Raw genomic sequence first — 26,780 nt, 5'->3', positions numbered from 1 at the left:
TGTAACTGAAATACAAGTTTCATCATTCGTTACAAACTAGAAACATTAGAAAGTATTTTCACAAATGTATACATAAAAAGGATAAAACTTTTTACCGTTTATTGAAGGCTGTTCTGTTTTTCTTTCCCAAGATCCCTAAGTTTGTGTGAAGACTCAGACCACCTATGATGCATTTCACTAATCATATGGAAGGAGAGACATAATTTTTATTCTGTTTTCACAGTGCACCATGATTATCATCAGAAAAAAAGGAAGTAAATTTGAGTTTCATTTGAAAAAAACATATCAGTTTTATTCCCTTATTCCTATACCCCGCCTTTCATTTTATAAATTTAAGAAAGAAAAAAATATTTAAAAAAAAGTAAAAAAAGAGGAAGTTCATCCAACCCATTCTGATGATAATGGTAAAATCATTTACCTTTCATTTTCCAAGTCTTCTGCAGAATAATCATTTTCCAAAAGCAGCTTTCTTGAGCTCAGAACTCTTCGTTGTGTATGTGCCATTATATCATTAAGACATAGCTCTTCGCATAGTTCTCTGATTTTTGTGTATAAAAAAATACTTGAAAAAAAAGAGGGCAAGAATGATGATCTACATTTTAAAGGTTGTGAAATTAGTTACCAAGAAGCACCAGAGAAGAGTTAAGAATAAAGGAAAGTAATAAAGTTTAGCCTCCAAATCAGCCCTTCCCAGGGCTGTGGCCTCACCTTCCGTGGTCTCTCATTACCAGCATTTCACAGTGACATCTGAATGAAGATCAGCTACTTAAAACCCTATACATATGGTTGTATAGGAAATTGATACCTCCTGACATATTAAAGAAGAAGGTGTTGTAATGTAGGTGCTAGTACATGAAGATACATGACTTTGTAGTATTAAATATGTATTTATCAATATCTATTAATTGTCTTTTAATGTACAGCCTGGTTTTGTTTCCAGAAACTTGAGTTTATAGAACTGAGTTAAACCAGGCTGTAAATGGCATTGGCAGTCACTGGGACATATTGCAAGGGGTTTTTTCTCTCTTATCTATAGGGACTAATCTTTTGTAGGACCTAAATTTGATGGTTCATAATTTGGGGATCAGTTGGAGAGAAACTGTCTTCTTTTAACATCTACTCTGACTAACAAGGGGGATGGACTAAGTGATCTCCCCCAGTCCCAAGCTCAACTATTCTGTGAGAATCTGGTTTTTTTTCTTTAAAATTTGTATTGGTTGGGGATTCTTGTATTACGCAAAAATCAGCCTACACGCTGGACAATCTGCTTCTATGTTGTTTTAGATTTCTTATTACTGCCCCAAATGTGGTACATTTGGGCACACATGAGACGGTAACAGTTCAAGTCCATGGAGCACAGAGCCCTGTGCAAGTTACTGCATACTTCAAAGATGAGACAGAAAATCAGCTGCTATCAGAGAGGGTCATCTTTAACCTTAACCAAAACAACAACTACCAAGAGATGAAAAAAGTAATGGTGAGTCTACCATCATAGTGATGTAAATGTTTTAATCTGGTGATAAAAAACACATAATCTGTACTGGGAGTATATGGGAACAGAGACAACACTGATCCCTAGAGACAGATGACAAGACACTGATTCCAGTGACAGCAGCACCCTATTCACCCAACCAGCTAATAAAACATTGCCTAATATAATTTCAGTGGTGATTGTGAGTGCTCTTTTGTGCCCAACAAGCAAGCTCAAGATTCTGTCACATGGTGATTAAAGATCTTTTCATCACTGTAGATCAGTGATGAAATTAAATTTAAAAATATTTAATTGTTTTATCACTCTCTGTTGTTCTGCATCACTTAAACTAAGACTGCACTCATGCCTTTGGCATACTGGCCATTTTTACAAAACAGAAGAAACCTTTAAAAGTGTGCAGTCTCTCAGACCAAAGCCTGTGATATTTCTGCAAACCTGTAAGTTGATTAATTCTTCTTTACACCCTGCTTTGCATCATTTGCTTCTGACATGTTTCTTTGAAGTCTGGCAACATTTAGTTCAGGAGTACCAGTTCAGGCTATTTGGTTGGAAAACAGCACAGAGCAAGACTCAGTTTAGCTCTGATTGATTACTCCCAAAGCTAAAATCTTAGCTTTCAAATCAGGTTTCTCTTGAGCATGATCTTCAGAAATATCATATTAACCTGCATAAGGTAAAGCTCTAATCTCATAGCCAGGATTTTAGCAGGTGAAGGATTAGAGGATGCTGCCACAGCTACCAAATAACATGGTAACTAGAATTTAACGTTTAACTCACTGGGCTTGAGTTATTGCCATTGGACAGAAGAATGTGTATTTCCATGGTGGCAAATGGGGGATTAGATAGTATTTCTACTTAAAAAGAAACATTCACCCATTAAGAAAGCTGTAACATCCAGTAAGAAACATATAATTCAGTATCTTCTGTTGAATGGTGCTAATAAAATTATTTAAGCAGTTCAGCTGGTTTTGGTCCTCAGCTGTGTGGCCCCAAAGTTACCAAGTTCATATCTGACTCTGGGTTTTTTCCTTTTGTCCTCTTCAGGTCAAGCCAGGGACTCTGCAACAGCATCGGTTTAAGAAGAGTGATCAGCCATATGTTCTGCTAGTCACCGAAAGCACGGAGCTTTATAAGAACACTGTTCAAAGGATTCGCATCCTCCTGTCTTCCAAGAAAGGCTACATTTTTATTCAGACAGATAAGCCTATATACACACCAAGTTCCAAAGGTTAAAATACAAATGTTGTCTTTCAGTTGTTGAAAACAGATGTTACAAGGGCATGATTAGGAAAAGTAATAATGACTTGGTCCTTCTTAATGTAAATCCTTCTTGTTTAACTCCAGCTATCTCTGTGCTTACCAGCCAGTCCAGATTTTAAACTCACCTTCTGCAGCCAGGGCTTCTGCAGGGTCCGCGCTGCACATTGCGGCAACCATGCGGAAATGCCACCAGAGTCAAAAAGTCATTCCCTCTTCTAATAGGAGCCAGACACCATCTGCTCCTTTTTGTTCAAAAGATTAATAATAACTTTCTTTTGGAAAACAAATTTGTCAGAAGCCTGCAAGAAAACTCCTATTGCTTCTGCTTGCAACACCAGCAATAAGTATCCTTTGCACTTTAAGACTACAACTGTTCTGTTGCTTAACAATTTAATTAACAAGACAGGGAAGTCAAAAAAGTTCCTGAGTTTGGTTGCAGGCCTTGACTGCAGAAGGAATGTGAAAGTGAGTGAAGCGCCCTAAGTATTTTCTGGAATTTGCTTCAAAAAGCTATCTGTTTGGTCATGTAACATACAAAGCCTATGGAAGAATGCAAGTCTTCTTGGAAATTTCTCAGACTTCTTTTCATTAAAAGAAAGTGTTTTATCCCAAATTCAGTAACTCAGTTTAGAGCTTGTACTAATAATTACTATCTAGAAAGGCCATAAATAAATGTGTGAACACATTTGTTCTTCTGTTAAACAGTAAAATACAGGATCTTCATTCTGGACAATGCTATGAGGCCAGCAGATGACACAGTTACGGTTGCTGTGCTCGTAAGTATACAAAAAACACTGTTAACGAGTGCTTCTTCAGCACAAAAACTAAGAAAAACTTGCAGAAAAGATCCAAGAGTAAAACTATAGCTATGACTCCTCTCCAGAAATTAGTATTTACACATTGTGAGATACATCTAGTCATTTTGGCCATTATCAGGACCATGGAGGGAAACGTAATGTGAATATTAAAGTAGGAAAGTAAGCAGAGCATTTTCTGTTCTTTAGGACCTTGAGCTTTTGCATGTAAATGTTTGACACCTGGTGCATAATTTTATGTTTGTTTTCTCTCTCTCAACAGAATTCAAAAGGAATGGTGGTTAAAAAGTCAGACCGGAAAATAAAAGCAGCGTTCAGTGAAACCTTCGAAATACCTGACGTTGCTGAGTATGTTACTGCTGTGCCTTGTGCATTAAAATAGTTCACATGCCAGAATGTCTCTTGCAGCAAAACTATCTTCAAACTAAAAACAGCATCCTGCCCTTCCCTTCCCTTCTTCCTGTTCTGCTTTCCTGTTTTCCCCTCTTCTCTTTTTTTCTTAGTGTATTGTCTGCTTCATCATTTATTTATAACAGCAGGGAGGCACAAGGTACACTAAAGCCTGCAGTTTTGTTTGATTACGCCTGGGAAGCACCACGGCGCACTGTGACAGCTCTGGAGCCTCCTGCCGTGTAGGGGTGTACACCTGAGCTGGTCACCCCACATTCCCTTCTCTGACCCTGGAGAGAAAGTCACATATTTAGGCTGTGATTCATCGGACCTGTTTTAGATGCCTATGTCAGGATGAGGTGTACCATGTCTCAGCACTGTTGGTTTCTCTCCGTTGGCTGTAGAAGAGCCCAAGGGGACCTACGCAGATGAAAGACCTCACAGCATAAAGTCTAAAGCGAGGAGGACTAACCCCACCTCCTATCAGTAGGATCAAACCATCCAGATTCATTCCCCTTACCTGTTGAAGTACTTAAGATTTTTAACTGCTGAATTGCTTGGATTACCTTTCAAAATTGTCTTTCTCTCACCGTGGAGCAGAGGTACAGCCTATGGTTAATATCTTTTTACCTTTAAGCACCTCATCTTGGAGAGACGAGTAATATTAATATGCTGCAATTAGCAACATTTATCTTGGTAAGGAACACTTCAGCAAACTACTTAAATAATCTGCTCAACTGTATGACTACATTCAAGAGAGCACTTCTGTAAGGGCTCAGTTTGCAAAGTGTAATTAATTACCTCTGGTTTCAAACAGTCAAGCTTTTACTTACTATTCATTGTGTTCTTGCATGCTAGATTGATTTTGACATCACAGTGAAGATAAGCTAGAGGGAATGTATGATGAGTTCTCTATTTCTGAGCCCTTTTCAAAGGGCATGTTACATGTGGTTTGCACATATATTATCTTGCACTTTCTCATAGTCTTTTTGAGTGTTTCCTAGAACATTTGGAAATATGTTGCTGGCTCCTCCCAGCAAAGAGAAATCCATTAATAAATTTGTTCTGGGATAAGATCAAAGCAAGGAAAATATTAGCATTTATTGATAATTTAAATATATTAGCATTGTAAAATATCTGAGGAATCCTAATTATTTTCTGCTGAATCGAACTTTAGGCCTGGAACTTGGAAAATCAAAGCCTGGTTTCATCAGTATGAAATGTCTAATGCTTCTGCTGAATTTGAAGTTAAAAATTATGGTAAGAGAATATTTAATTTGCATTATAAATATATGAAGTCATCAATATGTGTTAAAAGATATACTACAGTGATTAAACCTGTCTGTAGTTAGGTACTAAGGACGAGATTCACAGTGTTTCAGTGCCTCATTGCTATCTCTGATGCACAGAAGAACTCTGGTTTTGTGTGCCTTCTACTTATATTTGAAAAACACCTTTATTCTTATACAGACTTAGTAACGTTAACATTTTTCACAAAACATCCTTTTTCAGAATGGCTCTCCTACTGCAGAAAAAATGGAGATGAGCTCCATTTTAAAATCATTGCAATTCTGCCTAAAGTTTTCAATGAAGACTAGAATAAAAGAAAAAGGTGCCTATTTTCTCTCAGTAGAATTCAGTTTGGAAGTTGATTAGAGTTTTTCCTATGCTCGGAGGAGCTTTTTTAAAGAAAAGTAAGGGCATTGTGGAAAAAGTAAAAATGTAGAAATTTAACAGTCTGAGGTAAGAAATGGCTTGATTTATTTACACTGAAATTATGCTTTCTTGTAAAATTTAGTGTGGTTTTTTTTTTTTCTTAAAGGCAAAAGAAAACCTCAGGATTATATGAAAATCTCAGTTTAACAAAACTGGTTTTGCCTTAGCTAGTGGGTGTAACAATAGTGGAGACTACTGCATCCTCTGCAAACATCTATATCCAGGAGGAAATTACTCTGGCTATATCTACAGTAGCAAATAGTTTGGCTTTACAGGAGCAAATTGCAGAGTGACACAGCTGATGCTGAGGACCTCATGTCCACACTCAACACATTTCAGAGTGGATTTACTTCAGATTGCTTCTAGTCTGGGGCACTTAATGCCCATTAGCAGTTAGAGCTTATATTCTGGCTTATTTTCATTATGAATAAATCAATTTTGTGTGCTCAAAGACAGCTCCAATATATGAAGCAAAGAAGAATAAAGGAAAATGATCAGGAGATTTGCTTCAGAAGTGCACTGCTGATTCAAACTAAAGCATCCTCTCAGTGCAGCTGCATTCTCTCAGTGGGTGTTGCCACATGCCAGGACTTTAAGGTATGTTTGAAACTCACATGTCATGACCTTTTGTCTTCTTTTTTTCATGCAGAACTTCCATCTTTTGAAGTCAAACTCATCCCACTTCAGCCATACTACCACATCTGGAATGAAAACTTTGTGTTTGATATCGAAGCAAAGTAGGTGTGCTCACAGCGAGGTCATTTTAGGAGGCAGATAAGTAGATAATGAACTTCGCAGCTTCATCCTTTTTCTTGTCATTAACAGTTAACCAGCTTCTGGCTTTACTTGAATCTGACTTTAATCATATATACTCTCTGTTTCCACTACTAACTTGAGACATCAGTGTAAAATGCTACCAGGGTCCAAGTCGTGGTGATCAAAATGGAACAAGATTTTCTGAATATTTCAGTTTGCAAGTAAAAAGGTGACTATTTAGGATTCTCTTCTGTGTTGCTAAGTAAGGTTCTAGGCAAACCGATAACGTGCTTTTCTTTATACTTTTTGGTTTAAACATTTAGAAACATTCTAAAGCCTCAGATGTTGCTATTTAATATAATTCAAGTAGAGATGGGTTCAAGTTTGGGTATGAAATTTTCTCAGAGCCCAGTGGTTTGGAAGTAATAAGCTAGTGCTTATTTGAGAGTAATGATTTTATGCAGGAATGCTTCCAGGTGAATAAATACAGTTAATCAGAGGAGTTTCCATGACCATCACTACAGACACGTGCATTACTGCACAGTAGTGCCACACTGACCTGCGTGAGACATGGCTACAAAGCTCTCAGACTGGCCACACCATGAGGCAGGTCTTGATGGAGAATAAATTACACCTGATCCCATATCAGATTAGAATGGCATCAAACATAGAGTAACTTAGAAAGTCAGAAAATGAAAATTTAACCCATCAAAATATTTTGAATACTTTGGAAGAATGAAACTGAACCTAGATTGAGTAAGTATTTTGTGTTGTGTGGCTCTGGTATCTTTGACCCCACAATGACAGATCTAAATTTGCTGTATGATCTAACAGTGGCTCATCAACACATATCAAGCCTTCTTGGCTGTTGAATTTTCAAGTTTCTTAGGAGCAGGAATACTAAATGACTACCTGTTAGGAGAATGTTCTTCCTTTAGTTACCACTCAGCTGGAATGCAAAATGACTAGAAATACCTTGGCCACCTTGCACATTGGAAAGATGGAGAGAGAAATCAAATAATTCTCTGGAGACTTAGCGATGTATCTCCTTTTCGCTGAAGTCAAGCAACTAGAGTTGATGGCGTTGGTAGGATAGATTTATATGAGATTTGTAAGTCCAGGATCTACATGTCAGTCATTTAAGTGAAGTGGTTCAGTGTAGCATTAGTTCACATGTTTGATTTACAGTTAGATTTTAAATCTATTTTAAAGATGACTTGGTGCAAAAAAAAAAAAAAAAACCATGGTATGAAAATGGTATCATATTGATGAAAGAGTATATGAAGTTCCTTCATGAAAAACAATATACTAGAAATTGGCAAAAGCAAGCTTAATACTGCACTTGAACAGAAGTTTATGTTTTCTGAAGTCAAAGAACCTGTGTGTGAAAAGTTAGGCATCTGAATTAGTGCCCCTATGGTGATTAAATTAGAACTTGATACCTCTTTTTTTTTTTTTTTTTTTTTGTCTTTTTCTGAAGAGGAATAAATTTTATGAAATGAGAACAGGCAGCTGAAGGCAGCTGGCCTTCTTTCATAGCTGGGAGAAATCTTTTCAGTTTCAAAGGAGTGAGGAGACTGACCACCTTTTTGCTCACGTTTTATTTTCTTTGTTTCTGTGGATTCCTGATTTTTTATATCTTTAAAGATCAGAAAATAATATTAGCAAATATTATCAAATTGAGTAGGTTTTTAGGATATTGCCAAACATACTGGATAGTTGATATGGAAGAAATATGTGTTCTGAAATAAGGTATTCTGCATTATCTAAATAACACAGAAATAGTTACTCTGTTTATTTCTCCCTACCTAGACAAAAGCTCAGATTTATTTCAGGCCAGTTTTGATGTGTTAGCAGAGAGCTGAACACACAGTGTCAACAAGTAGTGTCAGACCTTCACTAAGAACAGCTTCTTAAAAAATAAGTCAGCATCTCATGGCTTTTGGGGTTGATTCACCATGTTGCTTAAGATTCTTTAACACAAAACCACAAATAAGATCACAGAGTTATTGTAGCTAGTATTGTTAAATATATTTAGTGTTAAACAGTGGACAAATTTTCTGCACAGTAATAATACCCACGATAGTGGAAAGTGAACTGTGTGTATTTTATTAAATAACCAGTATTTATTTTTGAAGCCTGTAAATCTTATTGTATCCACTCACTTTCAGTGTTTTGACTATTAATGGTTTGCAATTATTTTTGAATAATACAAAAATATACACATGTGACATTGTTGGGAGATGTTTTAACAGTGAAGTTAGATTCTAATAACTTACTAATTGTACAGAATAACTTGTATAATTTTATCAAGGTATTTCATTAAGTTTCCTAGGAAAAGCCCCTTTGAGTGTTGCCTTTTACAAGCATACACATAGTAGAATAGTATTAGAATATCTTATTGATACGTCACCATTGGATTGTTTGTTTATCACAGTATCCGATGGGGAAGGCAGAGAGGAGATAGTCAATACAGAAGGGAGGAAAGATCTACGTATAGAAATTGCTAATATAATATACAGATAAGAATAAAAAAGCCTGCTCTATACAACCACAGTTTGTGACTTTGTTAAGTGCTGAGAGTAACTAACCTTGTAAGTAATTTGGCTTACAGTAGCCTTTAGTTAAACAGGCATCAAATATTAACATTGAACTATGTCAGTGCATGTGACTAGAAGTATCATCACTACCATGACCATTTGTGTTTCATCTTGCATTTGACTCTGGAAAGCCCTCCAAACTGAAAGCAGCAAACAAATTATTATTATGCTCAAACATTATTTAATATCTTTTGAGATATTATTTCTTAAGATACTTTCCTTACACGAGGAATTATTCTCAAACAGTAGGACCTTTGTCTGCACTTGAACATGACACCAGAAGAGATATTTGAGCCACCTGGGTAGTAAATTAAACAGTTCCAGGAAAGTTTCCTGAGCCCCAGATCTTGGCTGCCAACGGTTCGGCTGGTGAATGGAACGGGCTTGGCCCCAGCCATACAGCGCTCCCCAAACAATTCCTGGAAACGATTCGGGAGGAATCATGGACCAAGGTCCACCCCAGGTCTGCCTGCGGCCACCCTGCTGTGGAAGGCAGGGGGTTTGATAGAGCGGCATGGGCTGGGCTGGGCTGGGCTGTGCCAGCCGGCCGCAGCCTCCGAGACAGCACTGCGCTCATTTAATTTAATTTCATTAACGTGGTCCAAACAGAGTGCAGTAGCTAGGTTTGCTGCATGCACCCTGGCACTGTGTCCAAGTGGAAGACTGATCCTCCACCCCCCGCAGTTCTAGTGGGTTTTATTTCTGGTCTAAATTCACCCCTGGCCAGCTTATACCCTGTTGATCTTCTGCCCACTGTCCTTGAGCTCTTTGACTGTGCTGATCTTCCCTTTCCCCAGGACACCTTGAGAGAGCAGACAGAACCCTGTATCCACCTCTTTTTGCTTGGCTGAACAAACTCAACTTGTCTAATCTCCTCTTGCTCACCTTCCCTTCTTTATTTGGTTCTGTTGAATAATTATCAGCTTTGATCATGATTACTTGATATTGTGATATGAAGTGATATGAGATAACTAAAGGATTAATATGATAATCCTTTATAAAATTTTCTCTTTATGTTATTGCAGCACTCAATTTTGAGTTTATGGACTGTGCAACTCCTTCATACATACTTCACTACTCGTTAGCATCATAATTATTTAAAAGGAAAAATGGGGTTGAATGACTGGATACTGTTCTTTTGTCGATTGGAAAAGGTCCTAGTGGTGCTACACAGGCCTGCCTGACTTTCATCAAAATCAACATATGGAATTCGTGATAATTGAACTTATTTCTCTGAACTGGCCATGCATGTAATGAACAGTTACTTGGTATATTGACTGTTGTTTCCCGCAGTTATTAGTTCTGGCATTTTAAGCAGTTTTCATAAGAGCTGACTCTGAGTTAGTTTCAGGGGTATAGATCAGTGCTGCTGATCAGGTCAATTTGAAAGAGGCTTTGTTTAAAAAAAATTAAGCCATTATAGAACTGAAAAGCAGCAGGATTTCCACAAGCAAAAGACACCACCATGGCTGTGACAGGTCTCGTGTAGCACATTGCATGCTGTACTGCAGGAGGATGCCATCTAGCACTGTTTCCTTGAGTAAGAAGCCTGCCAGGTGCAACAACATGCCCTGTCCTCTCTCTCCATGACCTATATGGAGAGTTCAGGGGTGTTCTGGCCAGATACTTATCTGGCAAATATTTCACTTACAAGAGGTCCCTGTGCTACACTGCCTAAATCAACAGGAAAGACATGGGGTGGAGGGTGTCTACTCTGCCTAATGCAGGCATTAAAATTTCAGCAGGTAGGATCTGTCTCTGGAGGTCTTCAAAGGTACCAAATACTTTATATCAGTCCCTAAGATGATTCTCTGGCCGCCTATTTTAAATGCTCTGCTTGTGAGGTACCTCATACAAAGGAATTAGCTGTTAATTCAAGCTAAATAGACTGGATACCTCCCTTGCTCCCTTTGAAGGAGATGATGTCTCCACATGTGATTCTGCCAATGTGTTTTACTCCATATATTTGTCTGCACTTGAAATCACTACCTTGTACACGGCCCAGTAAAAGTCTTCATGTTTGTGTTATCAGTGAGTGTGACTATTTTTCTGGTTTCAAGCTATTAGTTACAGATGGGATGCCTACAGATATCCTTATTTTATTTCAGCATAAAATTATTAGTTTGATTTATGCTTGCTTTTTATTAATGTAATGATTCACGTCCTCACTTTTCTTCCTTCCAAAGACACTCTTACGGGAAAGGGATTCAAGGTGCTGCATATGTGCGATTTGCCCTAATTGATGAAAACGAGAAAAAAGTCTTTATTCCAGGCCTGGAACAACAGCAATCAGTAAGTACTGGAGTTCAGTGGAACTATTCTGATTTATCGCAGGTGAGCTGAATATTGTCAGAAATCATTGAAATACAGATCCCTGTAATATCGTAGGCATACTATAAGCAATGAATTTTTAAATTTAATGGCAACAAACCAGCAAGCGCTGTCACTTTTTTTTTTTCCTACTTTTGTTTTAGATTCAAAATGGAAAAGGAAGAGTTACTTTAAATACAGCACTTCTGGAAGAGAAATTAAGAAAGAGTATTTCCAGTCTGGAAGGTTTTCATTTATATGTTGCTGTTACCACTGTAGAAACTGCAAGTGAGTATACTATGCCTTGGCTGATACAGTCTGTAATATTTACATTGATCTTTCTCTAGCAGGATCCTTCATGTGGGAAACCTTGTCCCACTGGACAAACCTTCACTGCAAATCTTGCTTGTGCTATAGTGCATTACAATCTCATTTGACCCCCTTCTGCACACAAACTTACCTTGGGTGGGATTCACTTATCTGAACACAAATGTCTAGTACCACTTTAAATGCCCTATGCAGTTCTGTATGGTCTTCCACCACTGCTCCAGCAGTGCTCAAGTCTCCTGTAAGTACTCTCCTATAGGGTCTGTCCCATATTAAACAGCCCCGTGAGGGTATCTAAGATAACCTAGTCCATCGGAAATGGCACCAGACAGCTGTATGAACACAAATAAATTACTCCCCTTGAGATCTTGTTTGAGCACTTGCCGCAGCCATGTCTACTCCTTTCATACATACAAAGTTATTAGTTGAGCTTGGTATCTTAGCTTGCTTTGTACCTTAGCTGGCTAAGCTGTCGGTCTAAAGGTGAGGCATATGTACTACAGCCACAGTGAGATGCAGAGGAAGATCAGTGAGATGCAGAGGAAGATCTAGCCCTTGTAAGTCCTGTTTGCCCTCTTATGCCTCCTGACAGTTTTGTCAGTCTCTAATACTTGGCATATGCACAGGTACAACACAGTCCAAATAGCTTGGTCTTGCTGTTCATCCGGGACGTGAGCATGGAGCATGTGTATCCAGAAGTTTTTCAGTGGCTGTTTACCTTTGTTTACCTAGAAGACAGATAAATATTTCCACAGATCATTACAAGGGATTTGTGTAGGTATTTGTTCACAGCAGTGCTAAGCACATTGAGTAAGCCCCCAGATATGTTAGCTACCCACAAGTGACCACTGAGTTGAATTAGATGCAGTGGTTGGTGGGTTATTTTGGTTGTAGCAAGTGGTGGTGTTAGTCATATGAGGCTAAAGTGAGAGGTGCAGCTTCAGTGCTGACCTCTGAAGTTGAAACTGCGACGAAGCTGACCTTTCCAACATGGGCGAGATTTTTCCTGTTGTTTATAGAGATTGATCCCTTTTATTTTAGATATCTGAAAGTAAAATATCTAGTCAGAGCTTGATGCTCGGGCACTTTGTATAGTCAGTACAGAAAAAGGATGGGATGAACTGCACTCTAGAGGTCTCTGTTCCCATTGGCTATAGAAGGAGTCTAGTTATTTAGTTTAGAATTACTAGAATCTTAAAAATTCCTAAAAATCCTAAATATTAATTAGGATTCTTTAGAATCCTAAAATTAAGTCCAATGCATTGCAGCTGTACAGTTCTATGGTATAATCTACTATTGGTACTATATGCACGATTGCTGCAACATTTATTGCAAGGGCAAAAGGGGCTGAAAGACCACCCATTACCACACCGGCATGATGGACACAAGAACGCATGGTGTAGTGTTGTCTCTACCACCCTGCGCATGCTTCCTCTTTCCCCCACAGCCAGGCTGCCTCCACACTTGTGTACTTGCTGGGTTTGGTATTAATAATGTGCATGACAGGACAAGGCTGGTGGGCTTTGCTGACACCTCTCAACCTTGGTGTCTTAAAGTGGAAAATAAGGACGATGAAAGTATGTCTCTAAAGGCACTTAGTTTAAAGCAAGCCATGTAACTGGTTTTTTTTAGAAGTTGTTATAGGTAGTTTAACTACAAGTTAACCAGAAGAATGAGTGGTTTAACTAGAAGAATCTTAGATGGGAAGCAGATGCTCAAGCTGTCTTGTAGGTGCAAAGTTGCAGAAGATGATATAAGGTAATATTAACACTTACCAGTAGTCAAAACTGAAAAAACCCCACCACTCTTTCAGAAAATTAGAGATGTAAGGTCCAAACTCCCCTACTGATTCTGAGTGACTTTTATGTTGGACTTTGATGTAGCCTTCCCTCAGAAACGAAGCCCCGACAGCTCGGAAAGGGAGGTGTATGGCCGCAGTGGCTTCTGTGGTACCAGTGCACTATGAGTTTGCAGGCACCTTGTTCTGATCCATGTGTTAAAGGGGAATTTTTATGTTGTAACAAACCACTTGGCAGGTCTCTGTGTGTGAGCTGTTGAGAGCACACACCTGCCAGTCCCTCTCGCTGGAGCACTGCACGCGTCGTGCTGCCCTTGTGCTGGCCTGTCTCTGGTTGTGTTCCCCATCCTCCTGCACCCATCTCTTCCTCTTCTCAGGACTGAAGCTATTTGGGGAGGGATCATATTTCAGTTTTCTTTATATACGCTGCTAAAAATGCAATTAATCTTGAGAACAGAAATGATGGATGCTATGGTAATATGCAAGTACACAGTTATTGCTCCCATAGCAACACATACTCTTTGATATTAACAGGTGGTGAGATAAGGGAAGAGGAACTCAGCAATGTGAAATTTGTGAAATCTCCTTATGTTGTTGATCTGTCCAACACCAAAAAGTATTTTGTGCCTGGAGCCCCCTTCTCTGTTGTGGTAAGTAGTATTTAGCCAACTATGTTCGTCTGCCTCCATAGCAAGGGATTTATATCTGCCCTGTTTATAGAATCCTTATCTGATCCAGAGGGAGCTCTGTAGGAATAGGTCCTGAGCTGCTGTTTGTGTGTCTGGTTTGTCTCGTTTCTGTACACACAGAACCTGAGCAGGGAAACTGAAACCAGAAAATGCTGTTTCTGTTCTGGAAGTAATCTGTGCACTGTTGCACTACCAGGTTTTATAAAACATGTAGCAGTCTCTTCCTCACTTGCATATCAAAAGATTAAAATCATAGAATCATATAATTGTTTAGGTTGGAAAAGACCTTTAAGATCATCCAGTCCAACCATTAACCTACACTACAAAGTCCACACTAAACCAATCAAGGGTAGACTAGACTAAACCATGTCCCAAAGTGCCACATCTACCCGTTTTTTGAACACAAAATAATAATGTTGGATCAATTAATCAATTAATCCCATATCAAATTAAAATTCTGAAAACTAAAACAGGGTATTGTCTTTTTTTAAAAAAATGCATTTAAGATTTTGAGGTTTCAAACTTCACACCTTCAAGTTTTTCTACGAAGTTTTCTACAAAGAGTTAAAGTCAGAAATTTACCTTATAATAGTTCAAGACAAATATCTCTGGGGTGAGCTGAGATCTAATAGATGCTAAGTGAAAATCTGGGGCAGCTGTTAATCTGTGTTCACAGATTTTTACCTTAGCTAGAGTCCAGACTGAGTCAATTGCTACTCCCTTCTCTCAAAGTTCAAATTTTCAAACACTAATGTGTACAGTTTTGTATTTCTTATCAGTTTATAAAAATAATTGCTTCTTGTTTGTGGGTATTCTTTAAATGCAGGCATTTCCTTAAGTAACAGAAAAACATTTTTTTCCAATAGGCATCTGTCACCTTGATTGATGGCTCTCCTGCTGCCTCTCTACCTGTAACTGCTACTGTTACCTTGCCTGGAAAAGCCCCAATGAAGAAGAGTGCACTTTCTAATAAAGACGGTCTAATCCCCTTTACATTCGACATCCCTGGAGATGCTCAGATGCTTCAAATAATGGTAAAGAAAACCCAAACATCCATGTTTAAAAATACACCACTGAGAACAGCTCGTAAGACAATTACAAATGACTGTGAAGATGATCAGTTTTCATTACTTTAGCAGAGGGTGGACCGTGATTTCTTACACCATCTGCACAACTTTGTCCAGATTGTGTAAGATATGTTAGGGAGACCAGGGGCCTAAGGGATTTCTTACTGAAGTGAAGGACACTCTCATACATCGGAGCTTTGGGAGTACATACATCGGTGGTAGTGGTGCTTTTTTTTGTGGTTTGGATGTGCATTTTCCTAGTATGAAGGATGGGAATGGGATTATAAGGAATATCACCATGAGAAGTGACAGAAAACTATGAGAAGACAGTGAAGGAAAAAGTCCTGAACAATACAGACAGCAGGTTACATCTGGACATTCAGAGTGTTCAATTACGTGCGTGATATAAAAGGGGAGAAAAGCTGTCAAAGTACAAAATCACTTTGTGATTTTTGAGCCATCGATTCTGATTCAGAAAGAGCCAAGCCTGAAAAATATCAAAGGCAAATACAGCAAGAGACAAAAGAGGTTGAGAGAATAAAGTAATGAAGATCCTATTTTTTGATGCCAGGTCCTGCTAATGAGGTCTCAGCAGCAACTCATCTCTTTTCCCAGCATTTTCTGAATAACCTGGCAAAATATGAATTAAGGGTTAACACTCGATGTTGTCTCCTGAGGGACACACTACTCTGTCCTTTCCTTCCCTGACAGGTAAAGGCTGAAGAGGGAAAAGAAAAATTGGAATCACCTGAAACTAGTATCAGAGCTGAAAGATACAAGTCTGCTTCCCTGAACTACCTCAGCATCAGCATCCCACATACTGTCGTGGCACCTGGAGATACCTTACGCATCACCTTGAATGACATTCATCAGTCTGGCAGTGGAAAGATTGACTATTTCTATTATATGGTAAACAGAATAGTAGCATATCAGTAATTTCTTTTAGAAATTATACAACCTAGAACATCTGTCTAGTTACTAATACATGGGAAACTGGAAAGAGTCCAACAAAGGGCAACCAAGATGATCAGTGTCCTAGCACACCTGACCTATCAAGAGAGGTTGAGGCAACTGGGCTTGTTCAGTTTGGTGAAGAGGCTAGGAGTGAGTTAATAGAAACCTAAAATTACTTGAAGAGGAATTACAGACATGGAGACAAACTATCCTAGGTGGTGCCATGCAATATAGCAAGGGACAAAGGCTACAAATTATGACCTGGAAGGTTCATTTTGGAAAAATCTTTTCACTAGTGATGAATGTAATACTGGAAGAGGTTCCCCAGAGAGTTTAGGGAATTGCCATTCTCAGAAATATTCAACATTCAACTAGAGAAAACCACATCTGACCTAATCTTGCGCTGGGGATAGCTCATGTTTGAGCAGGCAGTTGGACCAGAGATCTCCATAGGTCCCTTCCAGAAACTAATTCTATGATTCTGTTATTTTTATATATTTGTGTATATTTGAGGGCATGTAATATATAAATCTTTGTAATTTTTTCTTCTGAAGGACACATAATTACAAATTTTAATCTGTGGTTTCTAATACAGTCTATAGCAGTCTAATAGGTCCATATGGGGTAATGTTTGTCTGCATAATTATGTGGATATTTTTGAAAAATACTAAACTGATGGCCTTGAAAGCTGAAATCCTAGACAGATAACTTCTATGATATCTATGATAATTTGATTTCTCTTAATCCAGATCTCATTCTTTCCCACTCCTTCCAATCTGTATTCTTTCTTCATAATAAGCCAATGTTAAATATTATTTTTATTGGTCTTATTCGTATAAATATGTTTTTTTCAGCTATTACAGAACTGCTCACCTTTTTGTGGGCAAATCATATATATACATAAGATTCTGTCCCTGCAACTAGAAAACCTAGTTGTATACTAGGGCACCTTGAATACCTCAGAAAATGCCTTTTGCAGTTAATAATTTCTCATTTCATGAATAACACATGATTCTTATATTAACATGGCTCTATATTACATGCACCTGATGTTAACTGACAGGTAGGTCACTGTTATTTCCAACAAATAATGTCATGAAGAATCACTGAAGACATTGGCTGTTATGGTCCTAAGTAGCATCCTGAAATTGGGCCTGAAAAACAGTTCTATAGATGGAAAAACCAGGGACCAATCCTACTCTGCCTGGGACCAGGAATGCAAAGTATTTATTTTGCTGAAGGAGACAAATGTGTTCATGGATACATTCCAGGAGTGAATCTGTTGAATGTCAAATGTTTTTAAATCCCCTTCTCCCTCTCTTAGTCAAAATTTCCCTTGGCAGCTTAAATTTCCCAGGATGATAAGCACTATGGGCACCAGTTCCCATTTACTTTTAATAAGACTCTGATATATTGGAATAATTATATCCCTAGGAGTTAAATTTAGGTTTTGTGGTTTATTTTAATTGGATGACTTAGCATAGAGTAGGAATTGGGAATTGCTGCTGCTGGGCTCCAGGAAGGCATAGTGTTGGGCAGGCAGTGCGGGTGGGAGGGGAGGTTGGAGACACTGCTGGAGCTCAGCGGTGAGGCTCTCTCCCAAACGCTGGTCACCTCAATGAAGAGAGTGAGGATTTCAAACCAGGCTTTGTTTCAGACCATGGCTTTGTTTCTTCCTGAAGCCCATTCATTGTGCATTTAGGAAAACTGCATGTATTTTGTTCAGGGAAGAGCACTATCAGTCCTGCAACTGTGTCTTTCCCACTCCTCTGACAACCCATGAGCATAATTAGCATAACATAGGAAGAAAGGAATTAAACAGTGCAAGATGGGCTGAAATCAGTTAAGGGCCAGGCTATGACACTTTACACTGAGTAATACTTTTTAAGTGAAACCTCCTGCTCCAACCCCTCCATACCATCTGAAAGATTCAGTACTGATGACAGATTAAATAAAGCTGATTGATACCCTCCTGGGGGTGATGACCTGTTAGTGTAGAAGACAAAAACAAGACTGACATCTGGGACCCCCTTTTCAAGCTGTAAGACTGGGTGGAGGGAGGTAGATTTGTGTTCAAACCTGGGCCACAGGACCAGTGCAGCAGAGGCTTACCACCACGCTCCTGTGCTAGAGGCACTGTGCACTAGTCTTCTCCAGGCTACTGGTACGCAGGTTGGGAATTAAAACTATTAGATGCATTAGAAGAGAATAAATTTGAAACAGAAATGGCCTCATAAATTTCTATATATGTATATAAAATTATGCAACATAATGCCCAGTATAGTGTGTATTCAAAATACTTGATTTCTGTTTGTTTTTGCCTTGCAGGTTGTAGCAAAGGGACAAGCTGAGCTTTTGGGAAAGGTCCCCTCCTCAAAGAAAATAATAAACCTTAAAATCACCAACAAGATGGTGCCCGCCTTTCGCTTTTTAGCTTACTACTTCATTGCAAACGAGGGCCGTCAAGAGATTGTCGCTGATTCTGTGTGGGTGGATGTTATGGATGTCTGTGAAGGAAAGGTACTTTCAAAGCAAGTAGCTTCTGTTATTGTATGCTGAAATGAAAGCAAAACCATAGGGTACCAGCAATGCAAGTGCAGGCCTGGGGTTAAAAAGTGAATGACATGAAGCTAAAAGGTATAGCTGGGAAAGGCTCCCAGGAGTGATGGCAAAGATAGCCTTCTTCCATAGGACAGGTTGTTCCTCAAATATGAAAAATGTAGCTTCATACAGATAAATCCTCCTCTGTAAGTGTCTATATATTGGAAAACCACAGGGAAACACCAATAGAATTGTTGAGAGACAGACTGCCTTTATAACTTTTTGGTTTTGTAGTGAGGTTCATCAAATGAAAGAAAGTGAAGCAATTTATTGGAAAATTTTTAAAAAAGAAATCTGAAGTAATTTTTCAAGTTTTTTCATTCTTGTTAAAAGTAGTCATCTGAGATTTTGTAGCACTTCAAAAGAACTTTAAAAAAAATAGTTTACATTAGAAAGTGTGAACAAAATAGGAGTTCCTCTAGGACTTTCTTTCACCTTCCTCCCCCTCCTTTTTGGTACCATAAAGTAAAAAGGAAAACATAAGATGAGAGTTTTTCCCAATAATATGAAGCACAACTGCTGAAAAGTGTCAGCTATCTCAAATGATTTTTTCACCCCTGAAAATACTTGTTTTGGGAAAAGAAGTTGATAGTCCATTGGGAAAAAAGTTTGCAAGAAAACAAGCCAATTCTTCATTGGTAAGATGACAAAACACAGGAACATTCAAGTTGGCATTTCTGTTAATAATTCCCTGTTAATCTCATAATCACCATGGCTACTTCCTCCTGAACCACAGAAGTGTCTACATCAGATACGCACCAAATCTGAACTCAGTCATGTTGAAAAATTCAAGTGTGAGATAGAAAGGAGGTGGTACTATTACAGACTGGTTTAAGTCAGTTAATTTTGTACATTAATTAGTATTTCATGGTGATTTTGTTTCCACTGGAAAATGATGCTGAAGGCCCTAGTTCAGCAAAGCCCTTACACATACTTTTAATTCCCATTGGTGCTTAAGCATCATCGAAAGGCAGCGTTCAATATCCTGCACAGACACATAGAACCGTAGAATCATGGAATCGTTTAGGTTGGAAAAGACCTTTAAGATCATCCAGTCCAACCACTAACCTAACATTACCAAGTCCACAATAAACCAGTTAAGGGTAGGGTAGCAATTTCATGTTTCCTGGCTTGGTGGCTGGATTATTTATAATGCAAGTAAAAACTAGGAATCATTAAGATTGGACAGGACCTCTAAGATCATCAGTCCAATCTTCAACCCAACACCACCATGCCCACTAAACCATGTCCCAGAGTGCCACGTCTACCTGTTTTTTGAACACTTCCAGGGATGGTGACTCCACCACCGCTCTGGGCAGCCTGTTCCAATGCTTGACTACCCTTTCCATGAAGAAATTTTTCCTAATATCTAATCTAAACCTCCCCTGGTGCAGCTTGAACCCATTTCCTCTTGTCCTATCGCTAGCTACTTAGGATCTTTCAACCTCCCACAGTGTCCTCTAATGGGAGATATCTGCATCTACATCTTCCAAAAGGCAGGATCCCAGGCAGAAACACCGCAAAACAGGACCATCCCCCAGCCTCTAACTGCTGACCGTCACAGCTGACAATATTCCCTGCCCAAAGAGTCTTTGCTTTTTATTAACAAACATGACATTTTTGTTTCAATATTTTCTATTTAGATTAAAGTGAGAACAGAACAAGAGAGATACGAACCAACAGACATTGTCAAGTTACTGATTGAAACGGACCATGCGGGAACAGTTGCCTTAGCTGTGGTTGATAAAGCAGTTTTTATTCTGAACAAGAAAAATAAGCTTACAGCCAAAAAAGTAAGATATCTGTAAGAAGAAAATGTCATATCTACTAGTCAAGCAAAATTTTCTATGACTAAGGAGAGGATCAAAATGTAATTAATGGCTATTAATTGCTTAATCACAGCTTTGCTAAACTTGAAAATGCTTTTGCTTTTGCAATTTAGGATCTATTTAAGATGAATGATATATTTAAGTTAGGGGTTTTCATGCTATAGCAGACAAGTTTGTAAATTAAAAAAGCGTTACTTGAAAGTATTCCCCAACTACAACATCCCTCAGCTTTAATCTCAGTTTCCAAATATAGCTTGTACTACCCGTTTGTCTTGCTTCTGCAGGTCGAAGGCTACAAGAATTTTTTATGTGTGTGTATATATATATATAAAAGAACATTTTGCAAGTATGTGTAGTCCATCTGTGCTATTTTATTTGGCAGGTATTTAATGCTATGAATTCTTATGATCTTGGATGTTCTCCTGGTGGTGGTGCAGACAGCGTTCAAGTTTTTACTGATGTTGGTCTGGCCTTTTTATCAGATACAATTAAATCCGACACTAGGGAAGGTAAGTGCAATTTGCCCTTCACTTTAGATGTTTGTACAAGACCACTATAGATCTGGGGAGGCTGACTGCTTAACAATCAGAAACATTTTATTGTGATGTTGTAAGATCTCCCTTGCCTGTGCGTTCTTCTTCTGTTCTTCCACTGGGTTCTGGCAGCTCAGACAGCCCAGATCTTGGCTGTGGATCCTTTGGTGTCCAGCTCAGCTGGGGCAGGCAGCAGTTGGCTAGGGCTGTAAGGTAGCTCGGCAAACTGTGGATATTCTCTGAATGAGATGGGTCCTAAGATGGATCTTCCATGAATGACCTGAATGATCAGGGTGTTACTGTCATAGTATCATGACCAAGATCTTCTGTTCTGCTTTCCCAGGCTACAAATGCCTCCAGGCTAGCAGAAGGCAGAAGAGATCTTTGGATTTTCAGAAGAAAATGTCAGGAATTGGTACGTCTGCTCATCTGGGTGGCCTGAAAGGCTTAGCAGGAGGAGGCAAAGGGAACTGGCTGGGATCCAAGGGGCCAGAATTGATGAGACAGTAAAGGATACCAAGTTCCAGTTCTTGTGTTAAGTGACATGACGTAGGACAAGTGTGTATACTGTGCCATGTGACCTGATGCATCACCTATCAAAACAACTCAAAAACCGGAGAGTGGCCCAGCTGCAAATGGAAACTAATTCACCATTTTATAATCCCAAATGTGAAGTACTTCTGCTAGATATCATGTCACGGAATCAGCCATGGCTTTAAAGTTTTTCAAAATTATTTGTGTGGCCAGAAATTGTTTTATAAGTCCTATTTGTTTTTTTCTTTACATTCTGCTTTGAAGTTGTGACAGCTTTGGTACTTTGTGCTCCAATTAAGAGAAGAGCTAGTATAATATTTGGTCAAAATTTAAAAACAAAAAAGTTTATGCAAATAGCTATTTCCTTGCCAGAAGACATGAAAGCTTGAAGCTCGGCTCTTCCTTTGAAATTGGTGTCTTTGTTCAAGAATGAGAACACTGCCATGGCTATTTCTGTCAAGATATCTAATTCCGATGTGCGAAGAAGGCATTTTTAATTCAGTCTGAATTTGAAGAGAAAGCTTAGAATAGAATATCTAGGATGCCATAGGGCACATGCTTTCCTTCTGCATTTGTGGACTGTTTTTAGGATGGAGAACAGGTCCCCAGCTGAAGGTAGACTGTTGCAATAGCAACTAACGTTAACTGCAAAGAATGACAGGAATGAGCATGATGAACACCTTCACGCTTATTGCTACTTCTACTGCACTAATGCTGGTCTTGAATTACATTGCAGTCAGCAAGTATCAAAACACTGATCTACAAAAATGTTGTGAAGACGGAATGAAATTAAATCCCATGAGGTTTTCTTGTGCGCAAAGGCTATCAAAGGTGGCTGGCTCCCCCAAATGCAGAAATGCCTTCCAGGACTGCTGTGAGAAAGCCACAGCCCTCAGGAAGCAGGCGAAGCGGAGGACCAGAGTGGGCTTGGCACGATGTAAAGAATGGTGGCATGCAACTGTCTAAGGAAAATTACTCTTCATATGGTGGCAAGGGAGGGTTAAGGGGCATTTCATGCTGTGGGGCCAGGGGGGTAGTTTTCACTTCACCATCTCAGTGAGCCCGGTATGGTGCAGCACCCACATGCTGTTGCATCTTCACAGCTGTACGCTGTGAAGGGAAGGGTGGGATGGGATAAATTCTTGGGGTGAGGAAAGGAATCGCTTTAGCCACCTTTGGCCTCAGGACAGCCTTATGGAGGAGCTGTCAACCCCTGCCTGCACCCTGGGAGGCTGCAAACGGTGGAGCAGGGAAGGGGGTGGTTGTCTCAGTTCAGGGCTCTGAGTGATATCGGATTCATGCCTATTTTATTAGTGGTACTATTGTTATAGGACCTCCCAAGTACCTCCAAAAAACTACCTGATGAGAAGGGGCTACTTCAGCCATGGACAGTTTTGTCTCTTTCTTCCTTTCTTCTCCCCAAAATCTATCTCTGATCACACAAGAGCTCGTGTCACACACAAAAAAAAAAAAAAACCAAACAAAAAAAAACCAAACCACAAAAAAAAAACTTGTTGAAAATTACCATGTGTAATTTCTACTGCCATTTTTCTCAGAGCTCCCCTTTCATGCTCTGTCTGTTCACAAAAGTGGGAATGTGGGAACATCTTTGCTACACAATACTAAAGGGGAATATTCTTCTTGTTTGGCAGAGTATAGTTATTGAACTTGGACAGAAGAATTATCCTTTTGTTCAACAACAATCTTTGGTCATTGCTTCTCTTTTTTCAGCATTTTTTTTTTAACGCACAAGATGAAACCCAGGTGAAGTCTTTTCATTCAGAATATTTTTCATGCTGCTTTATGTCTGACAACTGACTCCCTGCAACACAGTGTAAGATCAGCAGCCAAAGGTTTCAGAACAGAAACCCCGCTCTTGTTTTACAGACTATGATGACCATGAAGACGTGTTTGAAGAAATGTCTGTCAACTTGCGCAGTTACTTTCCTGAGAGCTGGTGGTGGAGTTTTGAAGACGTGAAAAACCCTGGAAACCACAGGTATCGTATTACCTGACCAGGTGAATATGTCTAAATTTGTACAGTAAAATGTATCTAAATATCAGCTTTTTGTGTTATCTGATACAGAGGACTTCGGAATATTTGTAAGTACTTTGTCTCCACAAGTGAGGGAATATTTTTTCCCTTAGAATACTTAAACTTCAGTAAATGACAACATTTACATTTTATACAGCCTTCCTAATACATTTTATACATCCTTCCTAATACATTTTATTTTGTGTTTCTTAGCATAGAAAACTTTGTTCCTGACTCTATAACTACCTGGGAAGTTCAGGCAATAAGCATATCTCCCCAAAAAGGTATAAGTATTGGGTATTTTATTTGGTTTCTTTGTATGGATGAACATATATTATTTAGAACAGAGATACAATGTCATGTTGACAGAGTGAGACAATCTGTACTGAAAACCCAAAGTGTTTTGATCATGACATTTACTCCTCTCTTTTATGCCATATAGCCCAGCTAGAATTAAAGTAATAGATATCTATTTATAAAAACAACATGAAGGTGCCTCTGAAGGAGGATGGATTATACAATCAAAACTGTCTCCTATTCTATCAAATCAATAAACCATCTCATTTTAGCTTCCACATGGCCAGGAAGCCACAAGAAAGGTAGCAGTAATAACACCACTTTTATTTTAGTATTTCTGGGAGCAAGTTCTGGCCATCTCAGAGAAGCATGAATGTTTGTGGTCTGTGGAAAGCCAGAGAAGAGAAGAGAAGACCACCAGGAGACTAGCAGAGGATCAGCAAGGGCTGGACACCAGAGAGCCCAGGTTCCCAGGTGCTGCTCTCTGGGAGCTGCTAGGGGTTGACCAGGACCATGCAGGAGGGACAAAGGGTCCACCTGCTACTGCCCACTCCCCTTCAGAAAGGGAGGCTCATCCAGGGGTGCAGTGATGGGCGTGGAGTTTATTTACAGAAAGCGAGGAAAGGTCATTGTGTTTTGAACACGGCCTTTGCAGAAAAGCTGGGCCACGTTTCACTCACAAAAGCTACAGACACTCCTGCCAAATTTTACCTGTGAAAAACCACGGCAGTATCTCCAGAGGGCAAATCATCTACCCCTGAGATAGGTCTCTAGCACAGGTGAGTTGAAATGCTTTCTGGATATGCCTATCTCCCTCTGCTGCTCTTGACCTCAGGGCAGCCCAGGCAATGAGTTTTGATTAGACATTATACTTTTTATCAGCTGATAAGTGTGTAATTCTCAACTCTGTTTTTTTCTCATCCCAGGATTTTGTATAGCTGACCCCCACACCTTTGCAGTTTTCAAAGACTTTTTTATATCCCTGAGATTACCATACTCAGTCAGACGACATGAACAACTAGAAATAAAAGCAGTGATTTACAACTATCTGCCCAACGATCTCCAGGTAGTATTACCATCAACTGCTGTGCTATACACATCTAGCTAGCTAGAGGTATAGCTATGTAATAATTTAATGTAAATGACGCAGCCACCTTTCAGTGCCCTCCTACAGCCGAGACACTGTACTCCATCCTGAAAGTCTCCCCAAGGACAGGATCCAGCTCTACTTTCTAATCAAACTTACTGTATAAAGCAGATTTTATTTACCATATTACACAGCCAAACTCCTTGTCTTTGGGCATCTCTTCTCCCCCTTCATTGAAGCAACCAGCTACTTTTTTGCTGCCTGACAATCTGGGCAACACCCAGCTGCTGATAAAACAGGTCCACAAGATACTGAGGTAAATTATGACCACACAGTCCAATATGTTAGCCACAAAATTAATTGTGCATAGAATGCAAAGCTACTTGTTGTCTGCATATGACACCTATCCATCTCTGCATATGGCCACAGGTGTCACTGGGCTTAGGGCCTCCACCATCCTCAGGCTGATGCTCTTTTTTTCATCTCTTCCCGTCTCTCATCCAGCTCTGCTTGACCAGCATCTTCTGAACTGTGTTGAATGGTGTAGAGCTGGGATGTATAAAAACATACTATCCTTCTTACTTCCCTGTGGTTCAGGGTTAGGCCAAAACCAAATTGCAAATTCAGTGTAATGAATACTAGCTGATTTACCTTCACAGCCCTAGTCAATGTAGATGAATGTTAACAGGCCATAGGGTCACAGAACAATTTAGGTTGGAAGGGAACTTCAGAGGTTTCTAGTCCAACCTGCTGCTCAGAGCAGGTCCAGTTAGAGGAGGTTGTTCAGGGCCTTGTCCAGTTAGATATTCACTATCTCCAAGAAGGGAGATTCCACAAACTCTTTGGACAAGCTGTGCCAGCATTTGATCACTTCTTGGTGAAAAAGTTTTCCCATTTTATAAATGGAGAATAGCAAATTCAGGGGAATGAAGTGAAAAATACTTTCTGTCTTGCAAAATGTCTGCATTGCTATTTCCTTTTTAAGCAAAAGCTAGTCTCCTGTTATACCTGTTTCTCATTTCCCATTCTTATCTAGACATGGTGGAGCTGGAGTATTTTTCCTGTGTGGTGATGCACTAAGCCTGATTGCAGGCATTGCCTTCTCCCCTCAGGTTAAAGTGACAATGGATGCAGTGAAGGGGCTGTGCACCGCAGAGGCGACGGAGAAGGCTGTGCAGCTGATGCTCGTGGCTAAGGGGAACTCTGCAACACCAGCCTACTTCTCGGTTGTCCCTCTGACTGTGGGAGAAATTCCAATTACTATTACTGCTTTTGACACGGTTTCTGGGCACACTGATAGCATTAGGAAGAACCTCAATGTTTTGGTAGGTATAACTAGTTGAGGGCAGACACTTCATTAATACATTTCTCCTCAAATATAACATTCACTAGGTGTGGAGCTCTTGTGGAGGGAGCAAAATCATAAAAACATAAGGCTGGCAGCAACCTCGGGAAACCTGTTTCTCAGCAAGGATTGAGCTATAGCATAGGGAAGAAATTTAACCCTGTGGTGGTCTTGTGTGTAGTGTAGATGGAAAGAATTGTTCTTTACAGCAAAAAGGCATCCTACTACCCCATGACATAGCAACAACTTTCTTGATGCTGTCCATCTCGTAATCTTTAACTTCCACCTGCTTCATCAACATTTATAAAAATTTTTTCCCTTATGAAGCCAAGATTGAAGATGTCC

The 26,780-nt window shown here is 39.4% G+C and overlaps 1 protein-coding gene across 1 annotated transcript in view; it reads left to right on the top strand.

The window, feature by feature from the left end:
* The window catches only part of LOC104038858 (complement C4), a 52,787-nt gene that overhangs the window by 1,522 nt on the left and 24,485 nt on the right, over nt 1-26,780 (top strand). The window contains exons 2-21 of the mRNA XM_075723613.1: nt 1,285-1,477; nt 2,537-2,720; nt 3,458-3,528; nt 3,830-3,915; nt 5,135-5,217; nt 6,323-6,410; nt 11,216-11,321; nt 11,504-11,627; nt 13,999-14,114; nt 15,020-15,187; nt 15,932-16,129; nt 18,503-18,694; nt 20,419-20,568; nt 20,987-21,113; nt 21,481-21,552; nt 22,408-22,608; nt 23,559-23,670; nt 23,920-23,990; nt 24,930-25,069; nt 26,203-26,415. Of these exons, the coding sequence (XP_075579728.1) occupies nt 1,285-1,477; nt 2,537-2,720; nt 3,458-3,528; nt 3,830-3,915; nt 5,135-5,217; nt 6,323-6,410; nt 11,216-11,321; nt 11,504-11,627; nt 13,999-14,114; nt 15,020-15,187; nt 15,932-16,129; nt 18,503-18,694; nt 20,419-20,568; nt 20,987-21,113; nt 21,481-21,552; nt 22,408-22,608; nt 23,559-23,670; nt 23,920-23,990; nt 24,930-25,069; nt 26,203-26,415 (2,695 nt within the window). The remainder of the gene's footprint in view (nt 1-1,284; nt 1,478-2,536; nt 2,721-3,457; nt 3,529-3,829; nt 3,916-5,134; nt 5,218-6,322; nt 6,411-11,215; nt 11,322-11,503; nt 11,628-13,998; nt 14,115-15,019; nt 15,188-15,931; nt 16,130-18,502; nt 18,695-20,418; nt 20,569-20,986; nt 21,114-21,480; nt 21,553-22,407; nt 22,609-23,558; nt 23,671-23,919; nt 23,991-24,929; nt 25,070-26,202; nt 26,416-26,780) is intronic.

The sequence above is a fragment of the Pelecanus crispus genome, chromosome 1 (genome assembly GCF_030463565.1).
Source record: "Pelecanus crispus isolate bPelCri1 chromosome 1, bPelCri1.pri, whole genome shotgun sequence".
Classification (NCBI taxonomy): Eukaryota; Metazoa; Chordata; class Aves; order Pelecaniformes; family Pelecanidae; genus Pelecanus; species Pelecanus crispus.
The sequence above is the reverse complement of the archived record's forward strand: the minus strand, read 5'-3'. Positions and strand labels throughout refer to the sequence as shown.